Source organism: Tamandua tetradactyla, chromosome 6 (genome assembly GCF_023851605.1).
Source record: "Tamandua tetradactyla isolate mTamTet1 chromosome 6, mTamTet1.pri, whole genome shotgun sequence".
Classification (NCBI taxonomy): domain Eukaryota; kingdom Metazoa; phylum Chordata; class Mammalia; order Pilosa; family Myrmecophagidae; genus Tamandua; species Tamandua tetradactyla.
Genome location: NC_135332.1, coordinates 58,340,740 through 58,358,298, shown reverse-complemented (window position 1 = coordinate 58,358,298; position 17,559 = coordinate 58,340,740). Strand labels below are relative to the sequence as shown.

Genomic DNA, 17,559 nt, shown 5'->3' with positions numbered 1-17,559 from the left:
CAATTCCTGGTGGTTTCATTTTAGGTTATGTATTTACATGAGTTCGGTAATAACACCTGCCCTTGTGTTTTTTCATTACAGAATTCTTTGATTCACTTCCCAGTAATTATTTCAACAAGTGCTACTTAATCTAAATTTTTCAGTACTTGTAAATTCTTATTGCCATCATATTTGGACCTCTTCTTTGGGTTTTAAATTATTTATATCATACTTTTCCTTAGAGTTCTGTAGTTATTCATGTTATTATTATCTGTTGAGTGCTGTGGAAAAATTTGAGGCTGTCCTGATTCCATCCACCTACCTATATTTGACTTGCCTTTTTTTCTGCCCAAATGCCAATGGTATTATTTATTCTTGAAGTTCAGTACCTTTCACTGAAAAGTTTTGTTGGTGTTGTTTATCTGTACCAGTTTTTCTTTGGTTTTGGATTGTGTTTTCAGTCTGCATGTTAGCTATTTATTACAGGAAAGTTTTATATATTTTTAATGGCATTTTTATATTCTCATGTTTAGGGATACAGATTTAACTTATGTTCAAGTAAATATCATTTGTCTTTTACTTTAAGGTATGATTTATTAAAGTTATGACTCATTTGTTTTTAGTTTTTAAAATATCTAACATGACACTCATCCTTATCTTTATTTTTTATTTCTATTTTCTAAGCCCTTACTGCTTGCCTTTAAGGCCCCCTGTTTCTTTATAATGTGTTATTTCAGGTCGGTTTTTTTTTTCTTTTTTGAGATCTTATTTCTGTAATTTTTTTAGACCATTAAAAAAAAATCTCCCTGTTTATATGTATTATTGGATGGTGGAAGTGAATTTGAAGTGAATTGGGACAGAGATTCAATAATCTTACTGCTGTGTTAGAATTTTGAATGTGAATCTATTCACGCAATTGAGAACAACAGTGGGACGGTGAGGAGGACACTTCACTTTGAGGTTGTGGAAGCCATGGGAGCAAGTCAGTTTAGAAAAATGTAAATTTTTATATATTGAAGTAGGGTAACTTGTCTAGTTTATTGTGCACAAACAAGTAGACAAAGAGATAAGAGCAGTTAATAGGTAAGTAAATGGAAATTAGCTGTTGAAAAGTTTATACCCAGGAACCTCAATTTAATGTGAGCAATAATTAAGAAAATAAGGATGAAGTGATAAATGAGTCTCACACACTCCACGCCCTTCCCTATCCCTTCCACGAAGTCCTGTCCCTGCCATCTCTGGCTGAGAATCTCTTGTATCCCTCTTGTGATTGGTCAAGGGCAAATTGAAGGTTGAGAACCACTACTATTATGGTATTAGAGGTGAAACTGACTAGAGATAGTAACCACCTGGGATTTAAGCTTAAAAATATGACTGAAGGGAGGAGACACATCTTTGTTGGAAGTGACAGAAATTGAAATAGAGTAAGTCTAAATAAAAAAGAAAACTTTAAAAATTTATGGAAGGGCAGGAGTGATACCAGGTGTAAGAAACTGGAATTCTGTTGGGACCTCTCTTCTTATTGCTTACTTTTGCTTATTTTTGATTCTTTCTTACCAGCTTTCTCTTTGAGATGTGAAATGTGACTCTTGGTAGCTCTCAGGCTTTTGTATCACAGATTCCTCACAAGCTGAACTTCCCCTCTCCCTTAATTCCAAATTGAAAACTACTCTGGAACACCCCATTTCTTGGCTTAATTCAGATATCCACTTTCCTGTGGCCCTGGAATGTGGGGTCTTAGCTTGGCAGCTCCTACTAGAAACAGTTGAAATTGATGTTTAGGAGTGTTTCCCAAAGAACTATTTCCTAAAGAAGTAGTTAGGTGTGGCTTGTCCTTGAGATTCTAAAGAACATTGACTGAATTCCTCTTATATCATGTAGTCTAAAGAGCAGTTTTAAAAGAAGAAAACGGACAACTAATGTTTATTGTTTCCTAAGATAGGACTGTCTTTTGCATATGCAGTATCTCCTATATGTCTTAAAATATTACATTGTTTTGTTTTTTAACTTTATTGTATAATATAATGTATATATAAAGCAAAGAAAGTAGTTACAGGACAGATCCAGAATTTGCCATGGGCTACCATTCCATCATCTCAAATCTCTCCTTCTAGTTCCCTCTAGAATATAGGAGGCTAAAAGGAATAAATATTTTTTTATCATCACAATTGAACTTTTTTTTTCTTTTCTTTGAAAAGCAACATATATACAAAAAAGCAATAAATTTCAAAGCACAGCACAACAATTAGTAGTAGAACAGATTTCAGAGTTTGGCGTGGTTATAATTCCACAGTTTTAGGTATTTTCTTCTAGCTGCTCTAAGGTACTGGAGACCAAAAGAAATATCAATGTAATGATTCAGTAATCATAGTCATTTGTTAAACCCTCTACCTTCTCTGTATAACTCCACCATCACCTTTGATCTTTGTATCCCGCTCTTTAGGAATATTTGGGCTGTGGCTTTTCTAATTTTAGTCATGTTGGAAGGACTGTCAGTAATATGGGGTAGGGAGATGAAAGTAGCTAATGTCTGAAGAGGAGGGACCCTCTAGGTTTTAGGACTTGTCTGGTCCAGGGACACATCTAGAGGTTGTAGGATTCTGGAAAGTTAACCCTAGTGTGTGGAACCTTTGTAGAATCTTATATATTGCCCTAGGTGTTGTTTAGGATTTGCTGGGATGGTTTTGGTTGGGGTTTGGCAGGTTATGATAGGTAGCAGTGTCTACCTGAAGCTGACCTCCAGAGTAGCCTTTCGACTATATTTGAACTCTCTCTGCTGCTGATACTTTATTAGTTACACTTCTTTCCCCACTTTTTGACAGGATGGAATTGTTCATCCCACAGTGCCAGGGCTGGACTCATCCCTTGGAATTATCTCCCACGCCACCAGGGAGAATTTCACCCCTGGATATCATGTCCCACGTAGGGGGGAGGGCCATGATTTCACTTGCTGAGTTGGGCTTAGAGAGAGTGAGGCCATATCTGAGCAACAGAAGAGGTCCTCCAGAAGGAACTCTTAGACATACTTAGAGGTAGGCTAAGCTTCTCCAGTACCTACATAAGCTTGGCAAGAGCAAGCCTCAAGATCAAAGGCTTGGCCTGTTGATTTGGGTGTCCCTGATGACAAACACAGTATCAGGGGATTCCCTGATGGTAAAGTTAGATAGTTCCATATTTTTTTCTCCCATCCCTCAAGGGACTTTACCAATCCTTTTTTGGTTATCTGCTGAATATATTCTAGGATGTATCCAGGCATTACATTAAGCTATACAGGTTTAAAAGCCCTCATTCTTATTCTGTTTTTCAGTTATTCAAATGAGCTATGCAGACAAGTTGAGTTAAATTATGTGCTACATAAAATTTAGATTCTGGGCAAAATAAACCTTTCTTCCTTTGTTCTCAAAGAGTAGGTACAGTTCTAAAATATAGACAATGCTACATGGGTTTTATTGTACTTGAACTTTACTGGTGAGAAAAATGTGCTGAGAAAGGAGAAGTAACTTGTTTAAAATGATGAGGTCAGTGAGAGAGTCAGGATTCAAATCCAGATCTGACAGACATGATGCCGTGTTCTGTGGCCAAAACTATAGCCCAGTTTCTCTATTATGAAACGAAATTTATTCAGAAGGTGAAAAACCCCTGAATACTTTTCGTTTGATGATCAAATTTATATGTAAGGAATAGGTACGATCAAACTAGATTGATGTTTTTGTAAAACTGGACTATATTTTGAGGGCATATCAGTTTCTGTGCTTTTAGAAATTCTTGTGTCAATTTGGCAGAGATGTATGTATGGTGTTCTAGTTTGCTAGCTGCCGGAATGTAATATACCAGAAACAGAACAGCTTTTAAAAAGGGAAGTTTAATAAGTTGCAAGTTAACAGTTTTTAGGCCATGGAAATGTCCCAATTAAAGCAAGTCTATAGAAATGTCCGATCTAAGGCATCCAGGGAAAGATACCTTGATTCAAGAAGACCAACGAAGTTTAGGGTTTCTCTCTCAAAAAAGGCACATGTCAAACATAGTCAGGGTTTTTCTCTTGACTGGAAGGGCATGTGGTGAACACGGCATCATCTGCTAGGTTTCTCTCCTGGCTTCCTGTTTCATGAAGCTCCCTGGGAGGCATTTCCTTCTTCATCTCCAAGGGTTGCTGGCTGGTGGACTCTCTGCTTCATGGTGCTACAGTGTTCTCTGCTCTCTCTGCATCTCCCCTTTTCTCCAAAATGTTTCCTCTTTTGTAGAATTCCAATAAACTAACCAAGACCCACCCAAACGGGTGGAGACACATTGCTGCCTAATCCAGTTTAACAACCACTCTTGAGTGAGTTACATCTCTGGGGAGATGATCTAATTACAGATTCAAACATACAATATTGAATAGGGATTATTTTGTTTTTATGAAGTGGGATTTTGATTAAAACATGGCTTTTCTAGGGTACGTACATCCTTTCAAACCAGCACATATAGTGATGGCATTGTTACTGTATTTGAAATATATGCTACAATATGGCTTGGGACTTAATGTTGAAGAATGCTTAGATAATTTTTGAAGAGATAAGAGCAAGGTGAAAGCGTAGTGGAATTCCTTAAGTGATATTTTAGAAATGTGTTCCAGAATTCTGCCACGCAAATTTTGAGAAGAGCGAATTGGCAAAATAATTGCAGGATGTAATCTCTGACCTGTTTTGCTAGTCTGCTCTGTATACCTTATGTTTTTGAAGCAAGTAAAATAAATTCATCTAGGTTGAAATTGGTTTGTATTAGAAAATCAGTTAGCCCTAGCCTATGACATGATATAAAAGGAAAAAATTCTAAATTTTAGCAAACTTTTTAAGTCTACCAGAAATCTGTGAAGATGATCACATAGGAAATTTAAATATAACTTTTTAGTTGCTTGCTGATAGGTTGCTTTTTTTTTTCCGATATGGATCACCTAATGGGAAAGCTTGGAGGAAGTGAGTGTTTTCTCAGTTAACTTTGGTGAAGAGGTTTGTGGCCAATTATGTTTTAAAGGAATGATATGATAAGGTCAAAAGTATTTATTTTTATTTTGTTTTATCTAGGGCAAAAGTATTTGACAAACCATCTCAATCCTTAAGATGAATAGTTAGATAGTATCTGGATAAAAGGTTCTATCTGTGATCCAAAAAACACAAAATGAAGCAGACTAAAAATAGCCACTCTACAGAAATGTACCTTATAGCTAGATGGGTGTTATATAAATGAAACTTGACAGGAATGCTCCTTCCCTGAGCAGACCACAACCAGTCAGATACAAAAGAAAATCAGTGCTAGGCTATAAATATCAGGTTGTATTTGTCTTTGTAGCAGTTAGCTTTAGTCTTGGTAAAGTATATTTATAGTTAACGTAGCTTGTTTCCTCAGTAGTCAAATATAAAATAACATGTAGTGGGGTCTTTGAATATTGTTACTCTGAGATCTTGTATTTTTGTTGAGGCTCAGTGAAGGTTTATTTTCATGTAATGATTGACAAAATACCGTAAAACATTATTTTAGACTACACTGAACTTGTCTTTTAATGTCATTATTTTTTAATGTTTTATCGAGAATATTTTCAGGCTTATAATACTAAATCAGGCAGATTAATATAGTGAATTTCCATATATTCACCTAGCCTCAACAGTTAAGAATGTTATTAAGAAACAATCTTGTTTCATCTCTCTCTACCCCTTTCCAAATCCCAGATATCATCATCTGCCTGTAAATATTTATTTCTAAAAAAATTGATGAAAACCCAGTACACTACCATTACCACTCTTAAAGCCAATAGTAATTTCTTAATATCATCTAATATCTAGTCAGTTGTGTCATGAATGTATTTAAAATTTGACTTTAGTTCTCTCTTTTGTTACTCTTGTAGTATATTTGCCGAAGATTCCAGGTCTTGTCCTTTAGAATTTTCCACAGTGCATGTAGATTTTGCCGATTGCATTTGTGAGACTCGGTTAAATCTATTCTGGATTAAGCCTCTAGGCTTAATCATGTTCAGGTTGTGAGTGAGTGAGTGAGGTGAGTTACTTTGTTACTTTGTAAGTGGTGGCATGTTCACTTATCAGGAGACACTTAATATCAGGTTCTATTTCTTTCTATTCCTGTGTTAAAATTGCAAAATGGCGGTATTACCATTTTCCATTTTTTTTTGACTGGAGTATTTCTGTAGAAAAACTGTTCATTTGATCAAATTGCTTTTACTATTTGATTATTTGATGATACAATTTGTATAGGAAAGGTAGGAAAAATCTTTTTTGTATTCACAATAATGAATTGGTTTACTAGCATCTTATAATAATAATCAGTGAGTTTCTTGTTTTTTTTTTTTTTTTTTTTTTTTTTTTTTTTAGGGAGGAAGGGAAGGAAAGACAGAGAGAAGGAAGGAAGGATGGAAGGAAGGAAGGGAGGAAGAAAGGGAAACATCTTTAAACATTTTCTTGTTTTTTTTTTATTGTATTTTGTTTGTTTGTTTGTTTTTTACATGGGCTGGGGCCGGGAATCGAACCGAGGTCCTCCGGCATGGCAGGCAAGCACTTTGCCCGCTGAGCCACCGCGGCCCACCGAGTTTCTTGTTTTTGATACCACAGTTATGAACTTATGGATTTAGACATTTGTGTCTAGATCCTTTGTGGTTATTATCTGTATCAATATTCAGATTCTCCCACATTTGGCCATTGGGAGCCTCTTCACATTGACTCTAGTATATTTTTTTAAATTTTTTTTTAATTTTTATTGAGAAATCTTCACACACATGCAGTCCATACATGGTGTACAATCAGTGGCTCACAATATCATTACATGATTGTGTATTCATCACCCTGATCATTTTTTAGAACATTTGCATCACTCTAGAAAAAGAAATAAAAAAGAAAAAAAGAAAAAACTCATATATACCATATACCTTACCCCTTCCCTTTCATTGACCACTAGTATTTCCATCTACCCAATTTATTTTAACCTTCATCCCCTCTATAATTTATTTTTTTTAAACTGTATTTCTTTTACTCATCTGTCCATGCCCTAGATGATAGGAGCATTAGACGCAAGGTTTTCATAATCACATAGTCATATTGTAAAAGTTAGATCTTTACACAATCATGTTCAAGAACCAAGGCTATTGGAAAACAGCTCAACAGTTTCAGGTATTTCCCTCCAGCCACTCCAATACACCATAAGCTAAAAAGAGATATCTATATAATGCATAAGGATAACTTCCAGGATAACCTCTCAATTTTGTTTGAAATCTCTCGGATACTGAAACCTTAGTTGATCTTATTTCTTTTTCTTCCCTTTTGGTCAAGAAGCCTTTCTCACTTCCATAATGCCAAGTCCCAGCTCATCCTGGGAGTCCTATTCCACATTGGCAGGGCAGTTTACACCCCTGGGTGTCATGTCTCACATAGGGTGGAGGGCAGTGAGTTCACCTGCTGAGTTCACTTAGAGAAAGAGGCCACATCTGAGCAACAAAAGAGGTTCTCTGGGGGTGACTTTTAGGCCTAATTTTAAGTAGGCGTAGCCTGTCCTTTGCGGGAATAAGTTTCATAGGGGTGAATCCCAAGATCGAGGGCTCAGCCTGTTGATTTGGTTGTCCCCACTGCCTGCGAGAATATCAAAAATTCTCCAAATGGGGAAATTGAATATTTCTTCCTTTCTCCCCAGTCCCCAAGTGAACTTTGCAAGTACTTCTTTTTTCATTGCCCAAATTACTCTAGGATATATCAGGGCATCATACTAACCCTGTACAAACCAACAAGATCTCATGCCCTATTCAAGATTCCATGTACTTATGCTATTCACCATAAGTGGAAGAAAAGGACTCTAGTCTTTTTGACAAGACTGTAGTATTTTTGATATCTTCATTTTTATCTGGTATGAATGAGATGAGATTGGAACACTTCCTGTTCCAAATTTGGAATCAGCCTTTTCTCTGAAGAGCCCTAGTCCTTTTCTTATAAATCATATTTAGAGATCATATTTTAGACACTAGGATTGCTCATTGCTACTAGGATGGTCATTTTTTTCCTAGAGCTTTTCAGTGGACAGAGCTAAGAAATAATTTTTTTTTTTTTTTTGCATGGGCAGGCACTGGGAATCGAACCTGGGTCTCCAGCAATGCAGGTGAGAATTCTGCCACTGAGCCACCATTGCACTGCCCAAGAAATACATATTTTAAAACTGTCATTAAATTCGTACTGGAATGAACTCAGAATTGAAGTTTAGAACTATGGGGATTTTATTTTTCATATGCTTGCCCAATTCTGTTATTCTTGATAATGAATCTATTTAAGGAAGTCTGTGTGTCTGCACATGCATTATTTTCCACTGCTTACGTGTCCAGATCACTACTCTTCAAGGACGTTTGTCTCTGATTTCCTCTTTACTCATGGTGTGTAGACCACTGGCTCATGGTGAGTTTCAAATTCATAGCTTTCATTTAGTAATCGTGTGACGCTCCAGGATTTATGAGACTTTTAAATTGAAGGATCACATGCATCTAGGAAGCTATGTAAATGTTACACACAGGACCTCAGTCCCTACTACCCGCACTCCTGTCCCTCTCATGGCTTCAGTTTTCAGCATTGTTCTGATAATTTCAAATTTCTGTCCTTAGCCCTCAAATTTTTAAAAACAAAGTATTTATGCTCCATAAGCATTTAAAATTAAACCCATCGTTTCCTAGCCTCCCCCCTCAAATCAGCACCTCTTCCTGTGTTCTCCATTTCAGTGAATGAACAGACTCCCAACTAATTCCACCACAGAAACCTTTGCATCTTTTTTTTGTATCATTTTTGACTTGTTACTTTAACCCCCACATCACCAAGTTTGGTTGGTTGATTCTGTTTCTTAAATATGCATGTTTTTTGTCACTATTCTCACTACCATTTATTTCAGTTATTACTGTGTAACTACTGGAATAACTTCCTTTTTGGTTTCTTTGTCCTCAACCTGACCTTATTCTATGTCATCCTCCATACACTGCAAAAATAAGGTTTATTTTAAAAATTGTGGTAAAATATGCATAACATAAAAATCGTTTAAAGTGAGCAATTCAATGACATAATTATATAATTTTCCCACTCTTTATTTCCGGAGTATTTTTATCATCTTGAATGGGAACTCTGTACCCATTAAACAACTCACCTATTCCCCTATTCACCCAGCCTGTGGTAGGCATTATACTGCCCTTTTTTTGTCTCTATGAGTTTGCTTATACTGAGAATTTAATATAATTGAAATATCATGTAATATTTTCATTTTGTGTTTGGCTTATTTCATTCAATATGATGTATGGTGTATTCAAGGTTATTCCATGTTGTAGCATGAATCAGAACTTCGTTTTTATGGCTCAATAAATATTCCATTGTATGTTTATAACACATTTTGTTTATTCATTCATCTGTTAATGGACATTTGGTTTCTTCCCACTTTTTTGGATCTTGTTAATAATGCTGCTGTGAACATTGGTATACAAATAACTATTTGAGTCCTTGTTTTCAGTTCTACTGGATAAATATCTAAGAGTAGAATTGTCAGGTCATATGGTAATTCTATGTTTACCTTTCTGAGAAACCCACATAGTATTTTCCACAAAGAATGCACCCGTTTGTATCGCCACCCACAATGCAGGAGGGTCCCTATTTCTCAGCATCCTCACCAAGACATATCACTTTTTTTTTTTTAATAGTCATTCTAATTGATGTGAAGGGATATCTCATTGTGGTTTTGATTTGCATTTCCCTGATAGTAAATAATATCGATGAGTATCTTTTCATGTGCTTAATGGCCATTTATGTATCTTCTTTGAAGAAATATCTATGCAAGTCCTTTACATATTTTAAAATTGGGTTATTTGTCTTTTTGTTATTGAATTATAGTAGTTTTTATTTATTCTGGATATTAAACCCTTATCAGATGTATGATTTCCAATTATTTTCTCACATTTTTTAGGTTGTTTTATTTCTACTTCAATGATAATGCCCTTTGATATGCAAAGGTTTAATTTGATATTTATAAAATACAACTTTTATAAAAGCCCTGGTATTTTTCCTCTATGTTTTTTTTTAATTTTTAAATTTTTTGTATGTTTTCTTCTGAGTTTTATGATTTCAGCTTTTAGATTTAAGTCATTGGTCATTTCGATATGGTTTTTGTGTATGGTGTGAGGTAGGGATCCACTTTCATTCTTCTGCATATGGCTATCCAGTTTTCCCCGCACCCATTTGTTGAAGAGACCATTCTTTCCCCATTGAGTGCCCTTGGCACCTTTGTTAAAGTCTATTGGCCATAGGTGTGTGGATTTATTTCTGAGCTCTGTGTTTTATTCCGTTGGTCTACATCTCTTTGTATACCAGTATTGCACTGTTTTGGTTTTTGTAACTTTGTAGTAAACTCTGAAATCAGAGAGTGTGTGTCCTCCAACTTCTTTTTTCAAGATCGTTTGGCTATTCAGGGCCCTTTGTGATAATATATGAATTTAATGATTGGCTTTTCCATTTTTGCAGAAAATGACTGATGGAATTTTGGTTGGGATTACATTCATTCTGCAGATTAGTTTGGGTTGTATTGACGTATTAATAATATTAAGTCTTCTAACCCTTGAACATGGAATATCTTGCTGTTTATTTAGGTCTTCCTTAATTTCTTTCAACAGTGTTTTGTAGTTTTCAGTTTTTACTTCCTTGGTTAAATTTATTCCTAGGTATTTATTCTTTTGGATGCTATTGTAAATGGAATTGCTTTCTTAATTTCCTTTTTAGATTGTTTGTTATTGTTATATAGAAACACACCTATTTTTGTCTGTTGATCTTATACTCTGCAATTTTGCTGAATTCTTTTACTAGTTCTAGTAGCTTTCTTCTGAATTCTTTGGGAATTTTATATGTAGGACCATGATGATGTAACTGAGAAGTTAGGATTTAAGGGTTGATTATGATTATTGAATTATTATATAGGTATTCCTTTTTACTTTCCTGTATATTGGAGTAGATAGATGGAAATGCCTGATATCTTTGAACTGTAGCTCAGCTGCCTTGATCTCTGATAAAAGATTGTATAGACTTTATCATGTGTCCTTGTGATTGTAAAAACCTTGTGACTAACCTTCACTTGTACATATTTATCCAGTTTTTGACTTTAGAGTCCTGTGATCACTAAAGATAGCCCCTAATATTTATTAATGAAGAGTCTTGGGTCAGCGCAGAACTAACCCACCCTAAGTCCAAAATTATCTTGATCACAGAAACTGGATCTAACCAAAATGGACCCACCTGACACATACAATAGCTTAGACTAACCTGTAAGTCACCTATACCTCATCATAATAGTAAAAATCATGCCCATCATTATATTAAGTCTGCAGTTTTCAGTCATATGTTCTGTGACTAAACATGTAATCAGTCTGTGCATACTCAAAAAATAGATCACCTCTAATTACATTATCTGGAGCCATTGTGGTCATTATCCTAAAATCTGTCCATCTTTTAATGCTAGAAAACTGTCAGAATTATTGCAGTTCGGGGATTCAGAAATTTGGGCCAGTAGGCCAGCTGATCTCCTGCTTTGTGCCTAGCAATAAACTTGTTCTCCTTTTGAAACCCATGTGTCTCAGGAATTGGTCATTTGAGTGCATCGGGCAGAAGAATCTACCACTTTTGTCTGGTAACAATGACATGGCATCTGCAAATATAAATAGTTTTACTTTTTCCTTTCCAATTCGGGTCCCTTTTATTTCTTTTACTTGCCCGACAATACTGTACTGTAGTACAGTATTGACAGTAGTATCGGCTGGCATCCTTGTCTAATTCCTGTGCTTGCAGTTTTCACTGTTAAGTGTAATTGGTTTATAATGTTGTTCAAATTCTCTTTTCTTACTCATCTTCTATCCAGAGGGTCTACCAGTTATTGAAGGTGGTGTATTTAAGTCTCCAATTAATATTGTAAAATTATGTTTTTCCCTTCAGTTTTGTCAATTTTTGCTTTATGTATTTTTGGGGTCTGTTGTTAGGTGTATTTATGTTTATAATTGATAGTGCCTGCTGGATTCAACATTTTATCAATATATAATGTCCTTTGTCTCATGCAACCTTTTTTACTTAGTCTTTTTTGTCTGACAATGGTGTAGCCACCTGGTCCTCTTGATTACTGTTTGTGTGGAACATTTTTTCCCATTCTATTGTTTTAATGGTTTTGTGTCTTTGTTTTAAACATGAGTCTCTTATTGACGGCATTTAGATGGATCATGTATTTTTTTCAATCTTCCAATCTCTTACTTTTCATAGGAGAGTTTTAATCATTTGCATTTAATGTAATTACTGGTAAGGAAGGATTTACTTCTGCTTACGTTTAGCTGTTTGTTTTGTATATGTCTTGGATAGTTTTTGTTACTCCACTACTCCATTACTAATTTTTTTTTGTATTTAATTGTGTTTTTTTTATAATTTGCCAATTAAAATCCTTTCTTTTTTGCTTTTCTCTAAAGTTTTAGTTGCTTTCTTAGATATTTACCTTTGTGGTTACAATTCACACCTTAAACTAGTAACAATGTAGTTTGAATAATATCAACCTAGTTTCAGTATATAAATGCTTTAGTCCTATACATTGCCGTTCCTCTCCCTTTATAACATTGTCTTAGATTATGTCTTTAGACATCATGTGCTCATTAACATAAACTTTAATTATTGTATAACACATTTACCTTTTAAGTTACGTAGGATCAATAAAAGAAATTGTAAACCAAAAGTACAGTAATACATGATTTTATATGTATGTGCTTAGCTTTACTGGTATTCTTTATTTCTTGCCTAGAGTTCTTTTACTTCAGCCTGGAGAGCTCTTTTTTTTTTAATTAAAAATTTTTTTTTAAATACCAAAAAACACCAAACAAACGCAGACTTTCTTAAAACTTTCGATCATTCTGTTCTACATATATAATCAGTAATTCACAATATCATCACATAGTTGAATATTCATCATCATGATCATTTCTTGGAACGTTTGCATCTATTCAGAAAAAGAAATTAAAAGAAAACAGAAAAAAATTCATACATATCATACCCCCTACCCCCCTCCCTTTCACTGATCACTAGCATTTCAAACTAAATTTATTTTAACATTTGTTCCCCCTATTATTTATATTTATTCCATATGTTCTACTCGTCTGTTGACAAGGTGAATAACAGGAGCATCAGACACAAGGTTTTCACAATCACACAGTCACATTGTGAAAGCTATATCATTATACAGTCATCTTCAAAATCATGGCCTCTGGAACACAGCTCTACATTTTCAGGCAGTTCCCTCCAGCCTCTCCATTACATCTTGACTAACAAGGTGATATCTATTTAATGCATAAAAATAACCTCCAGGATAATCTTGCGACTCTGTTTGGAATCTCTCAGCCATTGACACTTTATTTTCTCATTTCACTCTTCCCCCTTTTGGACAAGAAGGTTTTCTCAATCCCTTGATGCTGGGCCTCAGCTCATTCTACAGGTTGTCTCAATCCCTTGATGCTGAGTCTCAGCTCATTCTAGGATTTCTGTCTCACATTGCCAGGAAGGTCCACACCCCTGGGAGTCATGTCCCACGCAGAGAGGGGGAGGGTGGTGAGACTGCTCGTCGTGTTGGTTGGAGAGAGAGGCCACATCTGAGCAACAAAAGAGGCTCTCTTGGAGGTGACTCTTAGGCCTAATTTTAAGTAGGCTTGGCCTCTCCTTTGTGGGATTAAGTTTCATATGAACAAACCCCAAGATTGGGGGCTCAGCCTATAGCTTTGGTTGTCCACACTGCTTGTGAGAAGATCAAGAATTCAATTTGGGGAAGTTGAATTTTTCCCCTCTCTCACCATTCCCCAAAGGGGACTTTGCAAATACTTTTTTATTCACTGTTCAAATCACTCTGGGATTTATTGGGGCATCACTCTGGACAAACCAACAAAATCTCATGTCCTACCCAAGGTTCCAGTGTACTTATGGTGTTGGAGAACTCTCTTGAACACATCTTTCAGGATAGGTCATTTGGTTATGAACTCATTCAACTTTTGTGCATTTTGTAAATGTCTTAATAATGACCTTAATTCTTGTTTTTCCCCTTTACCTTTTTATTTGGAAATAATTTAGTACTTAAAGCACAGTTGCAAAAATACTACAAAACCTTTGCAAGGAACTCCAACAAACTCTGTCCCTTGATATCCAGGTCTCTTTACCTATCTAACTATTTTCCTATCAGTTTCTTAACATCTCAGAATAGGTTGTCATGCTCCTTGAGCATAGTACATTTCTTAAGAACAAGGCTATTTAATTATGTAGCCACCTTAAATATAGTTATCAAGTTTAAGAACTTAACACCGATATAAAGCTTTCAGTCTGTATTCTCATTTTGTCTCAATGATGTCATTTTTTAGGCATTTTTTTACTCCATTATTTGATTCAGTCCAAGATCATGCATTGCTTTTAATTTTCATTGTCTCTTTAGTCGCTCATTTTAAAAAAATGGTAGAAACATATATACAACAACTTTCCCATCCCAAGCACTCCCAAACATATTGTTTAGTAGGGTTAATTATAGTCATAGCATTTTGCTAGCTTCACCACCATCCACTACCAGAATTTCCTAACACTTCAGAGAGAAACTCTATACCCATTATGCATTAACTCTCTACCCCTCCTGACCTGTATTCTGTTCTCTGTGTATTTGTATATTCAAGCTATTCCATACAAGTGAAAGCGTATATATCTGTTCCGTGGTATCTGATTTATTTCACTCAACATGATGTTTGTAATACACGTCCATATAGTGACATTTATTAGGACTTCTTTCTTTTTTTTTTAAGAGAAGTTTCAGATTTACAGAAAAATCATGTAGAACATAACAGCATTTGCTTCATTCCCCTTTCCTCACACACACTGTTTTCCCTATTATCAGTACTGCATTAGTGTGTTACCTTTGTCACAATTCATTAAATAGTCTTATTATAATTATATTATTGACTAGACCATAGTTATATTAGGATTCACTGTGTTGTATTTTTTTTTTAAATCTTTATTCTTAGTAGCATATGTACAGGCTAAAATTTCTCCTATTAACCACATTCAAATGTAAAATTTAGTGCTGTTAAATTCATTCATAATGTTGTGGTACCATCGCAACATCCATTACCAAACCTTTTCTACCACCCCAAACAGATCTTCTGCACCTATTAAGCATTAACGCCCATTCCCTTCCCCTACTCTCACACCTAATAACCTATATTCTAGTTTCTGACTCTATGATTTCAGTTTATTCTAATTATTTCATATCAATGAGATCATACAGTATTTGTCCTTTTGTGTTTGACTTTGTTTGTATTCAACATGATGTGTTAAAGTTCATCGTGCTGTCACGTGTCAGATCTTCATTCCTTTTTATGACTGAATAATATTCCATTGTGTGTGTGTGTGTGTGTGTGTGTGTGTGTGTGTATGTAGTACATTTTGTTTGTCCATTCATCTGTTGATGGTTACTTGTTGCTTCCATCTTTAGGCAGTTGTGAATAATACTGCATGTACATTGGTGTGGAAATATTTGAGTCACTGCTTTAATTTCTTTTGAATCTACCTAAAATTTGGGATTGCTTGGTCATATGGTCATTCAGTACTTAAAACTTTGAGAAATGGCCAAACTGTCTTCCACAGCAGCTATGTCATTTTACATTTCTGCCAACAATTAGCAAGTGTTTCTATTTTTCCACATCCTTTCCAACACTTTTTACTTTTTTTAAAAATAGTTGCTGTTCCATTGGGTGTGAAATACTACACTATCATGGTTTTGATTTGGGTTTCCCTAATGGCTAATGATATTGACTATCTTTTTATGTACTTTTTGGCCATTTGTATATCTTGTTTGGAGAAATGTCTATATAAGCTTTTTGTACACTTTTTTAATGGGTTGAGAACTTGAAATTCTGAGTATTATTTTGTTGTAACTCTGGAAATAGAATTCTCCCACTCCTTTAGAATTGCTAGTTTTTTACTTGTTGAATACTGTAGCCATCTGTCTGTGACTTTTCTGAAAATTAAGTTTTGTTCCCAAATGGGGAAAGAAAGAAAAAAAAATAGGATCCTCTCTCTTTAAGAGTGCTACTTTAGCCTATGGGTTTTGAAACAATGACCACCCTCTCTTCTGCCACCCCAGCCTTCCACCATCAAAAACAGTAACCAGGTCCATAAGAACATCCCTTCCTCAATTTTGAAGATGAGGTCCCTATTGCCTATCCTGCAGCCACACATATACTGTCTGCTATGTGGTTGGGGTGATGGTTGCGTCTATATGCAAGGTGAAATTCACCAATCTTTACCAGTCTTTCATCCCACTCTCCCCTGTATGCTACAAGTGTTTCATTAGATTCCAGAGTCTAAAATAGTTGATTCAGACAGTTTCTGTGAGTTCACTTGTTTTGCTAGAAGAACCAGTTCCTGAAGCTTCCTGCTACATCATCTTCCCACAATCCCTGCAGGTGTTTTAAAATGTGAATTTCAGGAGGTGTCACTTATTGTTATAAAAAATTAAAAGCAGTCAGAGGTTCATCATTGCCTATTGGATAAAATCTAAACTTATATGGCTTATAGAGGCTCTGAATTCTGCCTTGTTTCAACTGCTCCCACTTTGTTATAGTCATGTACTGATCTCTGTATTTTAAGTTTTTATACATGCTCCTCTGTCTAAACTTTGTACCTATCCCCATCTAAATCCTTTATTTTATCTAAGAAGTTTCTTTTCTTTTAGAAGCTTTTTCTGACTCATGATTGTGAATTATATGGGAAACACAGACCTATTCAAACTCCCAGCAAGTCCTAGCAAGTCCTTTCTGAACTACTCTCCCTTCTTAAACCTGCTTTGTCCCATTTCCCAATTTGAGCCAGTTAGCATTCAGCTTTCCTGGCAGGTTAAGCAACTGGTCATTTTGGTGATGGTGGATATATATGCTCACTATTATAAGTATGATGGTTTCTGTTGGGGGTTGAATCATGTTCCCCACAAAAAGGCATGTTTAGGTCCCACCCACAGTCCTATGGGTGTAAACCTTTTGTAAAATAGGACCTTTGAAGATATTATTAGATAAGCTGAGCCCAAACTGAATGAGGGGTCAGTTAATCCAATATGGCTACAATCCTTATAAGCAAAGGGTATTGGACAAAAAAGTAGAAGCCACCGAGAGCAGCCAGAAGCTGAACATCAAGGGAACCTGGAAGAGAAAGTAGAAGACGCTTCCTTGTGCATTGCCATGTGACAGAAAAGCTAATGATCCCCGAAGATGGTCAGCCCCAACCGGCTAGCAAGCCTGGGAAGCCAGTTTTCCAGCCTCTGAAACCATAAGCCAATAAGTTGCTGTTGTTACACCAACCCATTGTATGGATTTGCTTTAGCAGCTTGGGAGCTAATACAGTTTCCCAGGTGTTTACATGCATCAATACTTATTAAGTTGTATACTTTAAATATGGGCAGCACACTGAATGCCAGCTATATTTCATCACAACTGAAAAAAAAATCTCCACACGATCTTTCCATCACCATCACATTACTAAGGCCTTT

At 35.6% G+C, this 17,559-nt stretch overlaps 1 protein-coding gene across 2 annotated transcripts in view; it reads left to right on the top strand.

Moving 5' to 3' along the window:
* The window catches only part of UBE2G1 (ubiquitin conjugating enzyme E2 G1), a 121,440-nt gene that overhangs the window by 64,349 nt on the left and 39,532 nt on the right, over positions 1-17,559 (top strand). Inside the window, exon 2 of one of the 2 annotated variants that reach the window (XM_077165598.1) lies at positions 8,074-8,109. The exons of the other annotated variant lie outside the window; for it this stretch is intronic. Coding sequence (XP_077021713.1) covers positions 8,074-8,109 — 36 coding nt within the window. The remainder of the gene's footprint in view (positions 1-8,073; positions 8,110-17,559) is intronic. 2 annotated transcript variants of the gene reach the window in all.